The 19,146-nt window shown below is 38.6% G+C and overlaps 1 protein-coding gene across 5 annotated transcripts in view; it reads left to right on the top strand.

Annotated features, from left to right (window-relative positions):
* The window catches only part of LOC144588798 (uncharacterized), a 349,859-nt gene that overhangs the window by 102,865 nt on the left and 227,848 nt on the right, over window positions 1–19,146 (top strand). For all 5 annotated transcript variants that reach the window (XM_078392209.1, XM_078392205.1, XM_078392206.1 and 2 more), the window contains exon 3: window positions 13,850–13,897. In XM_078392209.1, coding sequence (XP_078248335.1) covers window positions 13,850–13,897 — 48 coding nt within the window. The remainder of the gene's footprint in view (window positions 1–13,849; window positions 13,898–19,146) is intronic.

Raw genomic sequence — 19,146 nt, 5'->3', positions numbered from 1 at the left:
GCCACTTTTGCTTATTGATTTATTTGCCTCGTAGATGCAGAAAGTGGAGCACCCTGTTGATGTATAAACTGTTCCATTTAATATCAACAGGCAGGTATAGATTAAAAGACCTGAACCTTCCATCCCTTCTCCTCCTTCAGTCTATCACCCAAAGGACTTTTATTTTAGCCTGAGTCACTCAGAGGCAGTGCCAGGAGAAGGCAGGGCAGGGAAACTGAGACACTGCCTCTGAGTGGGCACCCTCTAGAGGAGGTGGGCCTGGGAACCACTGAAAACATGTTTGGCCGAAGGATGAACTGGCATACTGCCAGTTCAGCTGTTCATGCCCTGATTTATCTAAGAACAGGCCATGCACATGAATAAACATGACTGCTACCACTATATTCAGTTTGTCTTTTAGTCAGAAGCCTTAGGATGGCCACATAGAGATCATTTTTGTCCGTCTTCATTGACCAGAATGGAAGCTGAACCAGATGGTCCCCTCATCAAGAAGCAGAGACAATAATGGGTTTGACGTGATTTTTGTTGTTGTTAACATTCAGTAAAATTAAAATGAGAGAAAGCAGAATATCAGAGGACTAGTGTTTTGAAGAATTTCATTGTGAAGAAATACTGACCAGTCTGGTGTTGTGCCAAAGACTTTAACTTGAAGATAAGTAGAGGTGTCAGGTCAGAAAGCCAACATTTGAATACCTTCCTAAGAGGCTTATGTAACTTTACATACGTCTAGGAAGAAATCTGAGGCTTGTGTTTGTCACAGCTGACATTATCTCTGAAAGGGTTGATTCCAGTGTGAACCGGATTACCTTTTCCTATATTTCCTATCCTATCCAGTTATCAAACTGAAATAAGTAGTTTCATTGTTGGAATGAAAGACATCACCTTGTCTGTTTCAACAGGCTTTGTGTATCTACATTGCTTCTATGCATAAAAATCCCAAGAGTTATTGAAAAAGTTACTTCTCAGAAGTTATAGGCACATTTCAAGTACATAGACATCACTGTTACAGATATGTAAAACTATAGGCAGGAATACTTGAACAGAAGCCGATCCTTGCAACTTGTAAAAGCTGCAGGTATGACTGCCATCAAGAATTTCTGCAAATAAAAAGCTGCAAATAAATAATTCAAAATGTAAAGCACATCTCAAGTCACAAGCAAATACTTAGGAAAATTTGTTTCAATTTTAAGCTTTTGTTATAAATAGAGATCAGCAAGAAGCCTAAAATGAATCGGGTAATTCACGAAAACTTGCCAATTTGTTGCTTCAGATTGGTTCATGTTTGTCCAAACAGAGAACCTGAACTTTCCCAAAGCAACACATTTTAGGGCACTTTGTAAACCTCCTGGTTCGTTGCCCTCCCCCCCCAGGTTTCCCCCTGCTTCCTTCCCAATGCCCCTATTGCCTCCTACCTTCTCCTCATCAGCCTCCACCATTGCCTGGGCCTCCACCACCATATTTGCAAACAGCAGCCAGCTTCCCTTAGGGCAGGCTAGCCTGCCCTGTCTGCCTATGCCCCACTGATCAGGCAGTGGGAAGGGGTGGGGGCAGCCTGTGGGTGTGGGGGGTTCAGACTTTTTGTTTTTTGACAACCACGGTCTGTCAAAAAAAAAGCATTATACCTTTGAGCAATTTTAGCTTTCAGCATATCCAGACACACATGAAAAATATTTTGTTTTCTTACCCAAGCCTTTGCCATTTGCCAGTTTGTATCTATCAAGGGAAACACATTTTTTTGTGAATTGCCTCTGTGCCTTTCCTGCTTCCTTCTTGCTTCTTGATATCTTGTGCCTGGTTGGTATCCAGCATGTGTGGTGTGTATATTAGAGATGCCTCTCTTGCTTCCCTATATTTCTATTTTCTAGGTTGGTTTCATTTTCCTTCAACTGTCAACAACTCAAATTTGCTAGTATAGCAAACTCCTGCTCTATGTGCTACATCTTGTATGTAAAGTTTCTATCAGAATTTGCACTGCTTTTGCTAAGGCAGCAAACTTTGTTCATATTTTTCACTTATTCCCTGGTACCTGCCATAATAGCAGACTGGTTCCATAATAATTTACTGTACTTGGATATGGTCTTGCTGGGTGAACAAACAACCAGGGACGTAAAGTGCCGGTGAACAAATTTGGCCAATTACCAATTTGCTATACTTGCATTTAAGAGCTAGGAATTCCAGGACCTAAGACTCCCCCCATCCCGTGCTTGGATTTTTCCTGTCAATGTCTGTGCTCAAGTTATCAACTTTCTATGAGATTCCTTTGTGAGGCAATGCTATTTTTGTTATTTTCCACTGACCTTGCTCTTAGACTTGGCTGGAGAAGTAGCTGATTGTTTCACAGTGACTTTTAATATACTGCTGTTTAAACCTCATTTTTAAAGCAGATTTTACATTTTCAGGGCTGAATTTTTTACAGTCCCCTTAATTATTTTAGCACTGTATACATACTAAATCCCAAACCTTGACAGAAGAACGCAAATAACCTTTTTATTAATGCTGTATATTTTACAGAGGTTTGTTACAGACCTCAGTTTGGTTGGGATCTGCTTTTAGTTATGAAATGAAATTGTTTGGTGCACTAAAATGCTGACGCAAATCTTTGTCCTTCTTCCTTCTTCCTCTCTGTGTACGAGGAACTTCTGAGCATTTACCTCTCTCATTATTTCCAAATAAGCTTTGGGATTTCTCTTCTTTTTTACAAAGAGGTTCTGTGTTTATGAATTAGGTGATTAAAGAAAAATTAATCTTGTTTTTCTGCTGCTGCCAACACTGAAATTGTGCAAGAAATGTACAAGGCCTACTAGAGACGTAGAATACTCATGAAGGAAAGATGAACTAGACTTCCAGAAGAGAATGTGGGGAAGATTTCTTTCCACTCACTTCCATGTATATGTTCAGTTTCTATGCTTGCAATACTCTGTACTGAAAAAACAATAATGAATGGAAGAGAATTATACAGTACTTGGTGATCTTTTTTAAAAATTAAAACCACCAAGTTCATAAATTTCTTCTTACATTCAACTGAAATCTGAGAATGACAACAAACAAACAAACAAACAAACAAACAGTGAGTATTAGAGAGAGCCAAACTGATAAATTCACCAATCTAGGCAGAGGGCTTTGAGTGAGGATGTAAATACTCATTTATATCATTCTTGCAGATGAGAATAAAACATTCCAAATGTGTTCTCCCTGCTCAATGTCATTAAAACTGTTTTTGTGCAGTCTTCAAATTTCAGCTTTTTTTTTGCAAAGCATATACAACAGTGTGTTGTGGGTTTTTTTATATAGAAAGACAATACTGCTAAAACTGTAGCTTACATACAAGCATATTTTTGTGGAATTTGTGTGTGTGCAGATTTTGCACAAAATACTTCTTTAAAAAACTAATACTACTGTTGATGACAAAAGTCTCTTATGCAGAAGTTAAACATCTTGCAGCAGTTTATAGCTCTTTTAATGTAATCTGTTTCATTATTGTGAACACATGGTGGCTGTAAGACAGGAGGGGGAAGTCTTTAATTATTAAAGATAGCCAGTAGAATCATCCAGTGGCCATTTCTTATAATTAAAGATTTCCTCCTCCTGTCCTGTGGCCCCACAGATTCCTCATTATGAAAGGATTTCCTTGGGGCTATGAGGGCCTTGAGACAGGAGGAGGAAATTTCAATTTTCAGAAAATCAATCCAGCTGATTACATTAGATTTACATTAATAAATAGCCGCCTAGAGTGGTCACAATTGACTAGATAGGCGGGATATAAATGAAATAAATGAATAAATGAATGAATGAATGAATGAATAAATAAATAAATAAATAAATAAATAAATAAATAAATAAATAAATAAATAAATAAATAAATAATAATAGGATTTCAGCTGTTATCTTGCACACTATTTGATGGATTGCCATTGTGAAAAGGCCAGAAAAATACTGGGAAATATCCAGTTTCTTCTAGTGACTAATTCTGATATTGTACCTTGAAGATACATGGAAAACAAAAGATGAAACAAAATTGTACCTCTTCTAGTCACATGGGATTGATATAAGAATTTCATAAGTCTTGAAAACTGTCAAAATGTGCAATAGTGCCTTAAAATGTGAACTTATTATGGCCAAAATCCTATCGTTTGCAGTAATAAATTTTATTTGAATAGGCCCATTAAGTCTGCTGCAATTTACTACATTAAGCAACAAGATTTTGGCCACTGTGTTGTTCAGGTTGTCTGAGAAGGGGACAGATGCCAAGTCACAGTCAGAGTTGGCCTATTTGAATAAATTGAACTTACAGAGGAGTTGACTCACTAAATTCCCATTTATTCAATGGGCCTCCTCTAAGTGCAATTTACTGAGCTAAGCAACAGGATTTTGGCCAATGCATTAAAATGTAACTTAGTTCTGCCCTAGTTACTCCAAATGTAGCTACTTGCTTTTGAACATACTTGTTACTTGTAACTAGTTACTTGCAAGATCTTCTGAAGTTGAGAAATAGGAAACCTGAACAAGTCTAGGATCTCACTTCATTTAACTGATCTCTCTGTTTACTGCTGAGACCCAAGACTGGGTAGCTTCAGCACAATATATTCTGATTAGACAACAGATTATATTAAAGGGTTAAAAATAAATCCACAGGAAAGTTGAAATATTCCTCAGTCTGTCACCCTCAGCATGAAAATGTACAGTGAAAGTGTAGCGGGGCTTTCTTCATCCCAGGATTCCAAGAACGGTGTCTTGGCACACATTTCTACACACGTGTTTGTCATATCTAACTGATTAAGCAGTTGAATTTAGTAATAATGACTGTAAATCAGCCATCTGTCAAAGATAAGAAATGTCTAACTTTAACCCTCAGGCCGCCACAGATGCTTTTGCGCGATGCCCACAACGTTCCATTGGTTAGCAAAAGGGGAAAATGGCAGCAGCCCAAAAACTCAGAGGAGAACACATTGCTTTCTCTGTGTTCTGACAAATTGCTGGGGTTTCTTTCCCTTAGCCTCCACCTTGCTTTTTTAAATTGCTGTTTCACAAGGCAAACTGTAAATGTAATTAGGGCTTTAAAAATAATATTGTTCCTTTATTTCAGCAAATTGCTTTATATGGGGTAAGCTTCTTCTCTTCTCTTCTCTTCTCTTCTCTTCTCTTCTCTTCTCTTCTCTTCTCTTCTCTTCTCTTCTTTCTTTGCTAGAAATGTCCTGTAGCTCTCTATAGCTGAATTTTTTAAGCGCTGCTTAGGATCTGCAAATTTATCTTCCTAAAATCCTGTCATTTTCTTTCAGTTGCCAGCTTACATAATATAACTTAAGAGCTTGGAAATATATACACAACAAGACACCTAGAAAAGATATTTTCAAGTCTCAAAACACTCCTTGCCTCCATCATAACCGTGAGACAAAGATGTTTCCCTCTCCCAATAAGGCTTTGACCTTTTATGTGACAAACCTCTGGAACATTCTGTGAAGAATTGTCTTTTCCTTTTTAAGAAGCAAAGCACATATAAAGAAATAGAGCAAGTACAGAAGGCCTAGCTGATGATTTTAAAAAGATGCAAAAACCCTATCTGATGCATCACATTTTAAAAATTCTGTGAAATAAAGCAGCAGCTTTTGTAATTTTGCAAAGGTTGCTCAAATTATACAACTTATATAAAAATATCAAGTTGAGGGCATCAAAACATATCTTGCTCCCTTGCAGGATATAAACCCCCATTCCTCCTACAATTGCTCATCTCTGCCTTCGTAGAAAAGACAAGGAAGGATTTATACCCTCAGCCTCAACAAAATATCAGTCTGTGCCTTGCTTAGCAGTAAGAATTGTGATCAAAACAACAATTTTGTCTGTGAACAGATTTGTGATGCATGCACCACCCGTCAAGATGACAAGAAAGCTCTTCTGGTACTTATCAGAGAGCTGCCTTTTTATTGCCCTGAAACACAGCAGTTACTCTAAGTCAATGACATTCTTTCTGTTCTTCTGTCTGTGCTGGGTTATGCAGTACTCATCTCTCTGAATCTCATATTTAAGGATAGGAATTAGCTCCACTTTTCTTTTGAAACAGTCCTGGGTTGTTGCATTAGTATGTTCAGAGAGTCAAAACCACTGGAACAGCATAAGGGCTATTCAAATCAGCCCATTCCACTGTCTGATCCATCGGGGAGAATTAAGTAGCTCTCTGTGGAAATAAGCATGTCAGCAAAGTGCTTGTAGAGACAAACATCTGCATTAAAATCCAGAAGAAAATGAACTTGATGCACCCATCCACAGCAGAAGGAAAGCTGATAGGAAAAATGTTAGCAAGCTCTATTTACTGATCAATATATACAATGACCTTGTGCATGTATAAACATTATAATGCTGCAGGAAAATGTAAGCCCCATCTAGCGATAGCAAAGAGACAGTGCTTTGTAGTGAGCATAGATGAGCCCTGTTTGCTAGAAGTTTATTGTACAGTTAAAGGAGGGATAGTCTAGTATAATTATGCCTGTAATAGAGACGGAGGGTGAGAACGAGAGGGACTTTATGGCTGAGATCTGAATTAGTGGCCCAGAAGATACGTAGTTCACACTCTTAACTAGAAAGCTATATTAGGTCAAAAAAAATCCCACCATTTACCTACTCCCCTTGTAGCACCAGCTGAATCTTTCTCTGTGAGGTTTCTTTAATGTTTTTTAAACACTGCCACTTTCCTATTAATATTCTTTTCATTTGTAGAGTGTAGATGTTACCAGTATCTTAATAAAGTTATGGAAGGTGGTGTACAAATTGATTGATTCATCCATTCACTCATTTACTTTGTTTATATCATGCCTTTCTTCCAACAAAATACCACTAGGCAGTGTACAACATTTCAAAACACTTGTATAAAATCACAAGGAATTAGGACATTTTAATAAAAACAGAATTGGAACAAAAAAAGTTAAAAACACAATTAGTTTTTTTTAATTACTTTTTTAAAAGCATTTAAAATACATATACTGTAGATAACAATGGGATAGACTGAATTCTTTAAACATTTGCAATCCTGTGTGGTTTAGAGGTTAAGGGGTATGTGTGTGTCAATCTAATTTTGTGAGGCAGGGAATTCCATAAAGTGGGAGCAGCCACTGAAAATGCCCCCTCTTGACTCCCTACCCAACAGGCCTGCGATGGCAGTGGGACTGAGCTAAGCCTTCCCTCAAAGTTGGAAATTCCTCTTGTGTCCTTATACTCTGCAGAGTTGAGTCTTTCTAGGTGGAGGGCATTTTGCAAGCACATGATTGATGCCTCAGGTTAGTGATACGCCACCCCTGTTCATGAGCTTCTTTTAACTTTCTAAACATAACAGAAGATACCTTTCATTAAACCCATACAGAGTTCTCAACAACGTCAGAATAATCTCCTTATAAAGCATTTATGATTTGAGGATGAACACTTAACATGCAACTTTTGTTCTTAAGGAAACTTTTAGGCGGAATCCATCTAATAGCATCTGTTTCACGACAGAACTGCTTTTACATTTCTATTTCTTTCCTATCCAGCCAATGGCAGCAGTCCATGCATTGACTAATATTCCATCGCAATCTAGCTTGATCAACAAATGACCAAGACGGGGCTACCTGTGTAGGGGGAGACTTAATTTTTGATGACGTGTCCCAGGCAGGCCACTTGAATGAGCTCCCAGTGTAGGGATCTCCCTCTCTAAATGCAACCATTTAGTTCCACTAGACATCCTATTATATTTCCTCTGGCTGCTGCTTGAACCATTCTTTCTTTTCAGAGTCACTCTGGAAAGGAAGAATAGAAAGCCTAGGGCTGCTGCTGTGGTTCCTTTTCAAGTAAAAAATAGCTTGAAAGAAGGCAAGGTCAGCCCTACCACGATGCTCAGTGAAAAAGTTTTGTCTTGGTAGAGTGCTGGTGTGGCAAGATTTCCACCGCGCTGGCAATGGGGGCTCATGTTTCTGAGGAGCTTTCCACAGCCATCTGTTTTTCATGAATGCCAGGTTCCAATTCTTCTTCCTTGGATGAACAGGGAAATTGCCTGACTTGGCACCAAGAGTAGACTCTTCTTCCCTTGTGGCCAACACTGCAGCCACCTCCTCTTTGTCCTTCTCCTGCTCCTTATCCATGGGGGTGGAAGGAGGGAAATGTCTCCACTAGTGCTACTGCATTTCCCCCAGAGAAGCTTGAAGGTGGGGATGCATGTATACAACAAAGTAATGTAGTAGGGCTTAACCATTGTTGTGATGACTCCTAGTCCCTTCAATACCTAGGAGTGTCAGTGCACTGTGGCTTGAATACTGACCTTTCCACCCAATATGCTACATATATAAAGATATTTGTGTCAGCGACTGGAGTGGTCTCTCATCTACAGTATTGGCCAAACTGTTCATCCCCACCAAAGTAGGCTTATTAAATCAGCTGCTCAATGGCAAATCAACAACACTGAAAATCCAGTGTGGTGTAGTGATGGACTAGTACTCAGGAGATCTGGAATTGAATCCCTGCTCATGTCACATTCCCAGGGGTTACGACAGCCGAGGTCAGATAAGCCCGTCCAAAGTCAGGAATACTAGGAATGCAAAGGCGATATCCAATTACCAAACCAACTCACAGAACGTAATCCAAGGTCAGAGTCCAAGGTCAAACACACAACGTAGTCCAAAGTACGAGTCCAGAGTCAGGAGTTCAGGAAACACGGTTCAAGGTTGTAGGAGCATGGATGCAAGCCAGAGGTTTTGACTTGTTGCTTCCACAGAATTCTAGCTGACTAGGAGCTGCTTTTATAGTAAAACAGCCCCTTGAGCTGCTGGAAACCTTTCCATCCTGTCAGTACTCAGGGCTAGTTGAACGGAGGTTTCTGTGGAGAGCCTTTGAGCGATCCTCTGACCTCTTTGCCTTAAGTCTTCCCTGAAGCCTGACCCGAAGCTTGTCTGCTGAGGAAGGAGAATCTGGAGGCAATTCAGGTGTTTCTGATTGCTCAGCATTCTCCTCAGCCTCAGTTAACCCTTCTGGTTCCAGGTCTTCAGCTGCACTCATGACAGCTCAGGATGGAAATTCATGGGAAATTCACTGATTCAGTAGGACTACTCCAGTTGGGGCCGGCAATTGGTCTTGAACCATATTTGCTTAGCTTTAGCAAGTATTTCTGCCATTCATCAAAGGGGTCACGGACCACATGGGGAAACTTTTGAAAAAATACAATCTACAAACAGCATTCAGACCCACCACAAAAATACAACAAATGTTAACGGTCAGCAAAGGACAAAAAGGACCCCCTCACCACTGCAGGAGTATATCGGATACCTTGCAGTTGTGGACAGGTATATATTGGAACCACAAAACGCAGCATTCACACCAGAATCAAAGACCATGAGAGACACTGCAAACTAAAACAACCAGAAAAATCAGCAGTAGCTGAACATGCCCTAAAACAAGCTGGATATGAAATTCTATTTCAAAATACTGAAATACTGGACAATACCAGCAATCATTATGTTAGTCTGCACAGGGAAGCCATTGAAATCCATAAACACCAGCAGAGCTTCAACAAAAAAGAAGAAGGTTTAAAACTCAACAAAGCCTGGCTCCTAGCACTGAAAAATACAGCCTGCAAAAGGTCAACAAACTCTACCCAGCCACAAGGACCAAGGATCATTGCACAAAAAAGATGAGCTAAAGACACCCATCAATCACAGTGACAGATAATCTCTCCCCCTTATCACAACAATACATCCACAACAAAAACATGCTGATCACCATCATCATCCTATCTCCTGAAAAGGACAAAAGCTGTTCCCAGAGCTAAAAATACTCAACTATCCAACAAACAGCAACAGAGCATGGACAGAGTTGCTACTCCAGTCCTCTGAAGATGCCGACCACAGAGACTGGTGAAACGTCAGGAAGAAAAACCTTCAGAACACAGCCAAAGAGCCCGAAAAACCCACAACAACAACCATTTAGCAAGTTTGCTGTACAGTGTGCCTTTGGACCAGACCCAGATTTAGCTCTTAGCACTTGGCCGTAACATGAAAACATGATAATTCATAAACACTACAAAATGGCTATATTTAATGATTGATTTAATATGAAAGCAGTTGTCTTGATTGTAGTTGTCTCACTTTCTGCATATTTCAGTAGTACAAATTCAGGTTGGTAGAGGGAAGGCTTTACATTTTTAAAGTTTGAAGATATCTGCTATGTATGAAAATGCTGCTCATTTTTTACCCCTTTTGCTGAACATCTCCTCAATGCAAGGTGAGTAGCAATTGAACAAGATGACTGACCCAGGGGACAGAATAAAGAACTTCTCGGTTGTGGTTTTTATAACCTCTGCAGTTGCTTCTGAAGTTTTCAAATGCAGATTTGAGCATTTCAAATACTGTGAAATGGAATATTCTTCCTCTGTTCTTTACAGCTCTGGAACGTGCCTATCCCTTCTTGGCTGTAAAAATGAAACTATGAGATCTGATTATGCTGTTCTGAGAATATTTTGCCATAGTTAGTGATGGACAACGTTGGACAGGAACCATACAGGAAAAACTGTTCCTGTGTTTTGAAGTAGTAAATCAGAGTGCTTTTGTATTTGCTTATCCTCTTGGCTACAGTATAATACAAGGAACTCATATTTCAAAATTAGCTGATAGTTTCTTTTTTGAGATCTACTGTGCTTTGTGCTTGGAAGCCATGTTTCCTCTTAGCACTTCAGAGATATTTTTTTAAATCTAGAAATCTATTAATTTGCTATCATCTAAGAACATTTCTTGCCTTACCCCCCTCCTTCACCTTCATATTTTAAGAATATTTTGGGGCACTAATATGCTTCTTTGGCAGTGTCAGGATGGTGCACTGTGATAGAAAATAAAATGAGTATCAGGTGGTGGCTTGACTGAAATTTAGCTCTAGAAGTATCTAAAGTGGTACTTAATTTTGTGTTTGTCTTTAAAATGGAAATAGTATCAGTTTGGGAAAGAAGAAAGCAGAATTATGAGTCAGCTGGCACTAACCACTAGTTCTGAAAAATGCCAATTTAAAAGAAGGCACTTTCCATTGCTAACTTGGATATTCTTTCTTGGTTGTCAAAATGATCCGTATAGCTATATTACAGCAAACCCTCTTTTCTGAATCTTCTTGCTATTCCCTTTCCATGTCTAGTCTCCTTTATTTCATTGTGTTTTCTTTTCTTTTTCATCTCCCAGTGTTCCATCTGGCTATGCAGCCAGTGGATGAGGTGTGGTGGGGAGCCTTTTAAGACCAAGTGAGACAAAATATGGCCAAAATCCTGTTGCTTATCATAGTAAACTGCACCAGATTAGGCACATTGAATCAGTGGGGATTTGGTGAGTCAAGTTCTGTGTAAATTCCATTAATGAAAATGGGATTGCTCTAGCTGTGGCTTGCTTTAGTATAGTAAGTTATACTTAAAGTAGATCCACTTCAATCAATGGAGTGGGATTGAGAGAGAGGGCATATTTTCTTGGAACCACAGCATACAGGGATGAGAGGTTGAAACATTTCCTCCTCACTCTGGTCCGTGGCTGCTGCTATTAATACCTTGGGGAAAAGCCAACAGGACTTACCTCCAAAAGGTAATAGTAGATGGTAGATTATTTTCCCTGGGACTGTACTGGGGAGGGAAAATTTAAACTTCCTAGAAACTCTCTCTCAAAGTACCAATACCTCCCATCTCAGGGGATTGCAGTGACAGAAGGAGAAAGCATTTGGCCTTCACATCTTCACATGCTCAGGCCATGAAAAAATATTTTCTTTCGTTTAACTCTCCCTCGATTGTTTATGAAAAAACTTAGCATCCCATTTTGGCCCGGAGAGGATAATTTTAATAGCCGAACAGAGATCTGAATATCCAGTGTCCAACGGCAAAGCTTTGTCACAGAGGGCCATCCCAGACACAATAGCATAGAGCAATACCACACAGCTGTCCCCATTCAACCTTTAAAAAGAATTTTTTAAACAACAGAAAGACATAGATATCCATGTTCTTTCTAGTATTTGCAGACAGTAGATTAAGAAAATACTCTTTTAAATGAGAGCATGGGGGCCTCTGGGAGACATCATTCTAACTGTGCCAAAGATGGCTTTTTTTTCCTTCTGAATTTCTTTATTAATAAAAGCCACATTTTGTTTGTAAAACAAAACAGATTGGTCCAATGGCACAAAACAATAAAGCAAGGAAGGCGCTAGTTCATTAAACTGGAATACAGGGATTGGGTTACTAATTTGATGTTTTTAATTTCATGTTATGAATTACATCCTTTCAGAAAGTAGGAGAAAAATATTCCCCGTGACAATGGCTATCTACACACAGGAAGGTTATATATTACCCCCGAGGAATGAGAAGTTGAGGGAGTTGCTTCAGATTACTCCTGCTGCTCTGACCATTTCTCAGAAACAGAGAGTAAAATGTGTATATCAAAACCCACCTGATAATACTCTTCATAACATGGAGGACTTTTTTATTCCTTTAATGAATTCTTTTGTAACAATGCTTGAAGGAGAGGCTGTTGAACTCAGCCACTAGGACGGGAAGTTTTAAGAACAGACAAAAAAAGAGAAACAAACACAATCCCTTTTTCTTTTTGGAGAATTTATGTTCTAATGCCCATCCTATTCAAGATGAACAACTTTCTAACTCCCAGGAACACTGACCTGCGAGTAAGACCCATTGAACTCAGTGGAGTCTAGACATGTTTAAAATTCTACTGTGAACCATCTTTTCCTTCCCCCCTTCCTTCTTTTCCTTTGATAATGCCCCCCTTTCCCTTTTATTATCTTTTAATTTCTTCAGTTAAAAATTCTCAAAGTAATATTTGTCTCAAGTCCGACCAAGGCATTATAATTTGATTAAAGTCACCATGCATAGAGCGGAGTCCTCTAGTCCTGCCTCCCTCTGTCACTGTATCTTCAGTCACCCTATTAAATTTGGAGGGGGATGAGTTGAGGAGGAAGAGTCTCTGTTATCTATTAGACTGCCGCATGAGTTGGGCCCCCTGGAAAATCAGGCCCTGACCTTCATGAAGAGTGTCTTAGGTAGCAGACCGCCCCCCTCTTCAGAATCATTAGCCTTCCCATGTAGTAGGGTGATGAAATGAGGGATGGAGACATGAGTCTGGCACATGCCCCTCAATGCAAGATGAATTTATCTGGATTATTACATCTGAATAAGTAAATACTACCAAAATATTTCAATGCAGACATATTTTTCTTCCAAATCAGTTGGAGGTAATCAAGATATCTCTTTAGAAAGATCACATTAGTTATTTATTTATTATATCTGTTAGTCACTTAATGAAGTGGTCTTCTTTAAGTGGCATACAAGATTGAATATAAAAACAATGGTCTTCAACATGAATTAAGTGTTAGGAACTGGAACTACATGAGATTATCCTGATTTTTAATACTATTTAAAGAAAATTGTCAGAATAATATATCATAAAAAACCAAGCAGTACATATGGAGTATTTTTTCTCACTGTCATCCAAGATCCATTTTCTTTCTCAGAATGAAGCTTAAATACCATAAACTTCATTATTTCTCAAGGATCGGAGAGACTCTACAAGCCTGAGCCCTGTTTTAAGCTGATTGTACATTTTCGTTTTGTGCCTTATTGACTTGAAAAGTAATTAAGAGTATTAGCATAAAAGAAAAATAAAATAAAATAAAATGCAAGAGTGGTTCCAGTTGTGTTAGCCACATACTGAAACTGTAAAACACTTCTTTTTCATTACTAGTCTGGCCCTGTGAGCTTTTAATACAGCCAAGCATACATTTTAAAGTGTTTTCACATGTATATTTTCCGATTCACAGTATGCCTTAAATAGTCAGTGTGATTACTAAATATCTGCTCTTCTTATAGGGTCCTCATTATGAAGGTACTCCAACATGCAAAGTATGTACAGCTGAGGTAAGAGACTAACATTTGTTTGTTTTTTTAAAAAAATTTTTTGTATTGTTCATATTTTACGATTGCAAAACTCCTTGCAGACAGGAAAACTGAAATATTTTAAATCTGTGACAGAGGAGACTATGAACTTTAAACTAGAATGTTCTGGGATTAACTCCTCTCTTACCCACCAAATGGCCTTAGAGAAACCACTTCTCTTTTATTCTCAGCTTTCAACATATGGGAATCATACAACTTGATTCCTTTACAGAGGGTTGCTGTATGTATTACTGTGATAAGGTATGCTGAACTGGTTTGAAATCTGTGTTATATAATCTCCGTGTTGTTGTTATGTTATAATGCATACAATTTCACTTACTTTTTTCTGGTGGCATCCTAGATGCTGATATTAGTGGATGCTGTAATTAAGAGAAATGGACTGATCACAAACTGTGGCCACTGCCATTTCTGAAATGTTTATCTGTGATCTGTTAAGTGGTTACGGTTGGGGAGATGGAAAGCAAAATCCTTAATGAAGTAGAATTGTTAATACATCACTTTGTGAAGCAATGAAGGAACAAAGGTATTACTTTTGGAAATATGGTTACAATTATTAACCTTATTACATTACCAGCAATCTTTACTCATGCTTTGAAAGCATTGTTTTGGAGGGGCATTTTCTTGAATTTTGACCTTTTCTATATATTTTAAGGTTTTTTTAATTAAAAAAGGACTAGCAATGTGTTATTAAAGAATTTCACTTGTTTCTTTCAACTAGTGAACAAGTAGTGAACAATGAAAACCTCTTTAAAAAAGAAAAATACTGCTGTTTCCAAAATTTATTCTGAAATTCATAAACTGTTGGGCAAAGAACTTTCAGGTCAAGGAAATTACTTTTTCATGTAGTGGCTCCTTCCCTTCCTCTATATTTCTTTTATTTAAAGAGCAAGATGCTGCACTCAGCAACTGGTCGGCTGCTAGTTGCAGTCATGGCCAAAAATATTGACACCCTTGCAATTCTGTCAGAAAATGCACCGCTTCTCTAAGAAAATGGTTGCACTTGCAAATGTTTTGGTACCCACATATTCATTTCTTTGGTTTGAGTTGGAACAACACAAAAAAACAGAGAAGAAAAGTCAAATCTGATACAATTCCACACAGAAACCCAAAAATACACTGGCGAAAAATTTTGTAAGAAATTTTTAAATTGTAAGAAATAATTGCTTTTCAAGCATGTGATGCTCCTTTAATTTGTATTTAGACACACCTGTTGCAAGTAAGAGGTGTGGGCAATATAGTAATCACACTTGCAACCAGTTAAGAGGGAGAAAAGTTGACTCAACCTTTGTGTTGTGTGTGTGACACTGAACATGGAGAAAAGAATGAAGTGTAAAGAGTTGTTTGTGGATTTGAGATAAAAAATTGTGGAAAAACATCAACAATCTCAAGGCTACAAGTCCATCTCCAAAAATCTTAATGTTCCTCTGTCCACTACGTGCAGTATCATCAAGAGGTTTACAGCCTATGGCACTGTAGCTAACTTCCCTGGACATGGACGGAAGAACAAAATTACTGAAAAATTACAATGAATGGTGGATACAGAACCCAGATTAACTTCCCAACAAATTCAAGCTGATCTGCAGACACAGGGTACAGCAGTGTCAGCTTGCACTATCCGTCGCTATCTGAATGAAAAGGGACACTATGGTAGGAGACCCAGGAGGACACCACTCCTGACACAAAGGCATAAAAAAAGCAAGACTGGAGTATGCCAAAAATTATGTGTCAAAACCACAATCCTTCTGGGAGAACATACTTTGCACAGATAAGACAAAACCAGAGCTTTTTGGTCAAGGACATCATGGCACTGTTTACAGAAAAAGAAATGAGGCATTCAAAGAAAAGAACACAGTCCTTACAGTCAAACATGATGGCGATTCAAAGATTTTTTGGGGTTGCTTTTCTGCTTCTGGCACTGGATGCCTTGACTGTGTGAATGTTGTCATGAAATCTGATGATTACCAAAGAATTTTGGGGTGCAACGTAGTTACCAGTGTCACAAAGCTGCATCTCCACCAGAGGTCATGGGTCTTCCAGCAGGACAATGACCCAAAATACACTTCAAAATGCACTCAGAAATGGTTACAAACAAAGTGATGGAGAGTTCTGAAATGGTCAGCAATGTGTCCAGATCTGAATCCCATAGAGCACCTGTGGAGAGATCTCAAAACAACAGTTGGGAGAAGGCATCCTTCAAATCTGAAAGCCCTGGAGCAATTTGCAAAAGAAGAGCGGTCCAAAATTCCAGTAGAGAGAGGTGTAAGAAACTCATTCATGGTTACAGGAAGTGATTGATTTCAGTTATTTTTTCCAAAGGGAGTGGTACCAAATATTAAGTTAAGGGTGCCAATAATTTTGGCCAGTGCATTTTTGGGTTTCTGTGTGGAATTGTATCAGATTTGACTTTTCTTCTCTGTTTGTTGTTGTTGTTGTTGTTCCAACGCAAACTAAAGAAATGAATATGTGAGTACCAAAACATTTCTAACTGCAACAATTTTCTGAGAGAACGGGTGCATTTTCTGACAGAACTGCAAGGGTGCCAATATTTTTGGCCATGACTGTAAATGTCTCTAAAACTGTATGGGAGCATCAAAACCTGATGACCTCACAGAGTACCTGTCAAATTTGTATGGGGGCAAAAGGACATGTTTTCTACTGATTATTTTTCAGCCAATAACTGTGTCATAACATCTGGAGACATGGGAAATCTAGGAGACAGCTGAGTTTTGATCCAAAGGACATGCAGATCAGGGTCAATATGAATTGAAAATCACAAGAACCAGATTTCTGAAATATCTCTAGGTGAAATTTATAACTTATATAAATTTGTGAGGTTGATCATGAAGACCTTGAAGATCAGAGGCCAATATGCAAGTAGCGTGTTACATGTACCGTAGAAAAGGTTCCTATGTGTTTATTAACTTAATATTCACAGTTCTTGATGGAAGGTTTTTATGCATCACCATATAGTTCACAAATTCAAATGACATTTCAGACATCAAATGCTCCTTTCTCAGGTGCATTATGTGAGACAATCATTGTGACAGTTGCAGGTACAAATGTTTCCAAGGAATCGCTCAAGGGTTTGTTCTGTTTTAGAATGTTTACCTCACCTGACATATCTATCTTGGATGCCATCATGATTATTCATCTGGATGTTAGGCATGTAAGGAGGGATACATCATTTTGTCTAGGAAGAAAGTGTGGAAGAAGAGACGGAAGACAACACAACCTAGTATATCTCTGTAGAAAACTCTAGACAGTTAAATGATTACGATTGCATGATATGCATCATATTTTAATTTAGTAATTTATTTATCTATTGATGAATACTTATGGACTGCTTATAAATTGAAAAGAAGCACTTGAAGATGGCTGAGGAAATTAATAAATACTGCTGTGCAAAAATGGCCTTTTGACATTTGTTGGAAGAGAAATAAATGATGGGGGCAAAATTTCACAAGGAGAAGAAATTCCCCAACAGTTTTTCAGAAGGGAGGCCATTGTTTTTATTTTTAAAGGAGTTGTAACACTGTTTTTTCTTTTTCTCTTTGCTGAAAGATTTTTCAGTTTTGCATTCCTACTTCATGTGGCAACAATAACAGTTGGGCTGGCAGCTTGGTGATAATTTCGTTTCCTCCATGAAACCCTGTCTCTTCGGTGATTGTGATGGCAGGCAGGCAGCCACCAAAAAAATAAACCAGTGGCGAATGTGGGTGGGTGTGTCTGAATAGTGGCCTGCTATTTCTAGGGAAATAAGAAAAAGAAAAATCTCAGAAAGTTTCTTAGAAATGTTGGTTCATCACTTTTTGTCATGCTTTGAAGATCAGCACTTTCTTCAGAGTTCCCAAAAGTTACATTTTTCAGGAATTGTGTCTTTCTTTCTTTCTTTCTTTCTTTCTTTCTTTCTTTCTTTCTTTCTTCTTTCTTTCTTTCTTTCTTTCTTTCTTTCTTTCTTTCTTTCTTACATTTGTATACCACCCCGTTCATGCAAAAGCACTATTCTGGGCAGTGCAACAGCAGATTAAAACCAATACCAAAACTAAACAAACATTTAAAACACTCACAGTATAAAAAAAAAACAGAGGGCATCAAAACAATTCACATAAATGGCAGGACAGGAGATGAACCAAATTTCAACCTGGGCCAGTATGAATTGCCTCCCTAAACAAAAAGTCTTGAAGTTTCTTCTGAACGACAAAAGGGACAGAGCCAGGAGTAGCTGTTCTGGGAGCTGATTCCATAAGGTTGTGGACACCACACAGAAGGCCCTGCCTCTAGTGGAAGACTTTCAGGCCGGCCTCGGGGTGGCTACCTAGAGAAGCTTGGTCTGGGAGGATTTGGTGGGTCAGGCAGATGATATAAGGGTCAGATGTTCCAACAAGTAACATGGTCCCAAACCTTGGAGTGCTTTATATATATAAGAGAGAGAGAAAAAAAAATCTTGAACCTGATCCAGGACACAACGGGCAACCAGTGCAGATGAACCAGAACTGGAGTGATAGGCTCAAATTTGCTCACACCAGCCACCAGCCTGGCTGTCACGTTCTGGACCTGTTGTAGTCTCTGGGTCAAGTTCAAGAGGAGCCCCACGTAGACAGCATTGCAATAGTCAATCCAAGAGATTATCACCACTGATGTTCACTGATGTTCACCAGTGTTCTTAGGGGAAAACTCAAATAGACTTTTTTTTTTTTTTTTTTTTTTTGCAAATCCTTAAAATAGAGTTTCTTCTCTAAGCCCTGTTAGAGATATGAGGGAAAGTAATGTAGTGTCCAGCTTCAGGAATGAAGACTATGTCATGATTTTGTCTTCCCATTTCCCAAAAATGTTATATCCCCAAAAGGGAGCGCCAATCTCCCTCTCCCTCCCTCCCTCATTCTGAGAACACTTCAAAATTTCCAGCACAACACTACGTATTAATAAAATCATCAGTAGAACACACCTGAAATCCAGTTGAAAATTCCTATATGATAATTCTGTTTCCTGTCATGGGGATACTTATTTGTAAAGTCTTGGCTTTTTAAACTCTAACAGAAAGAGCCATTCATAATATAAGCCCTACCCTAAAAATAAGCCCTAGTTAAGTGAAACCCCGCCCTCCACCATTGTGCAGCAACCAGAAGATGACATGACTGTATTTGAATAAATGTAGATTGTTGTACGTGGAAAAAAAAACCCATCTCCTGAAAATAAGCCCTAACGCGTTT

This window comes from Pogona vitticeps, chromosome 4, assembly GCF_051106095.1.
Source record: "Pogona vitticeps strain Pit_001003342236 chromosome 4, PviZW2.1, whole genome shotgun sequence".
Lineage (NCBI taxonomy): Eukaryota > Metazoa > Chordata > Lepidosauria > Squamata > Agamidae > Pogona > Pogona vitticeps.
This window is presented reverse-complemented; position numbering and strand designations above follow the sequence as displayed.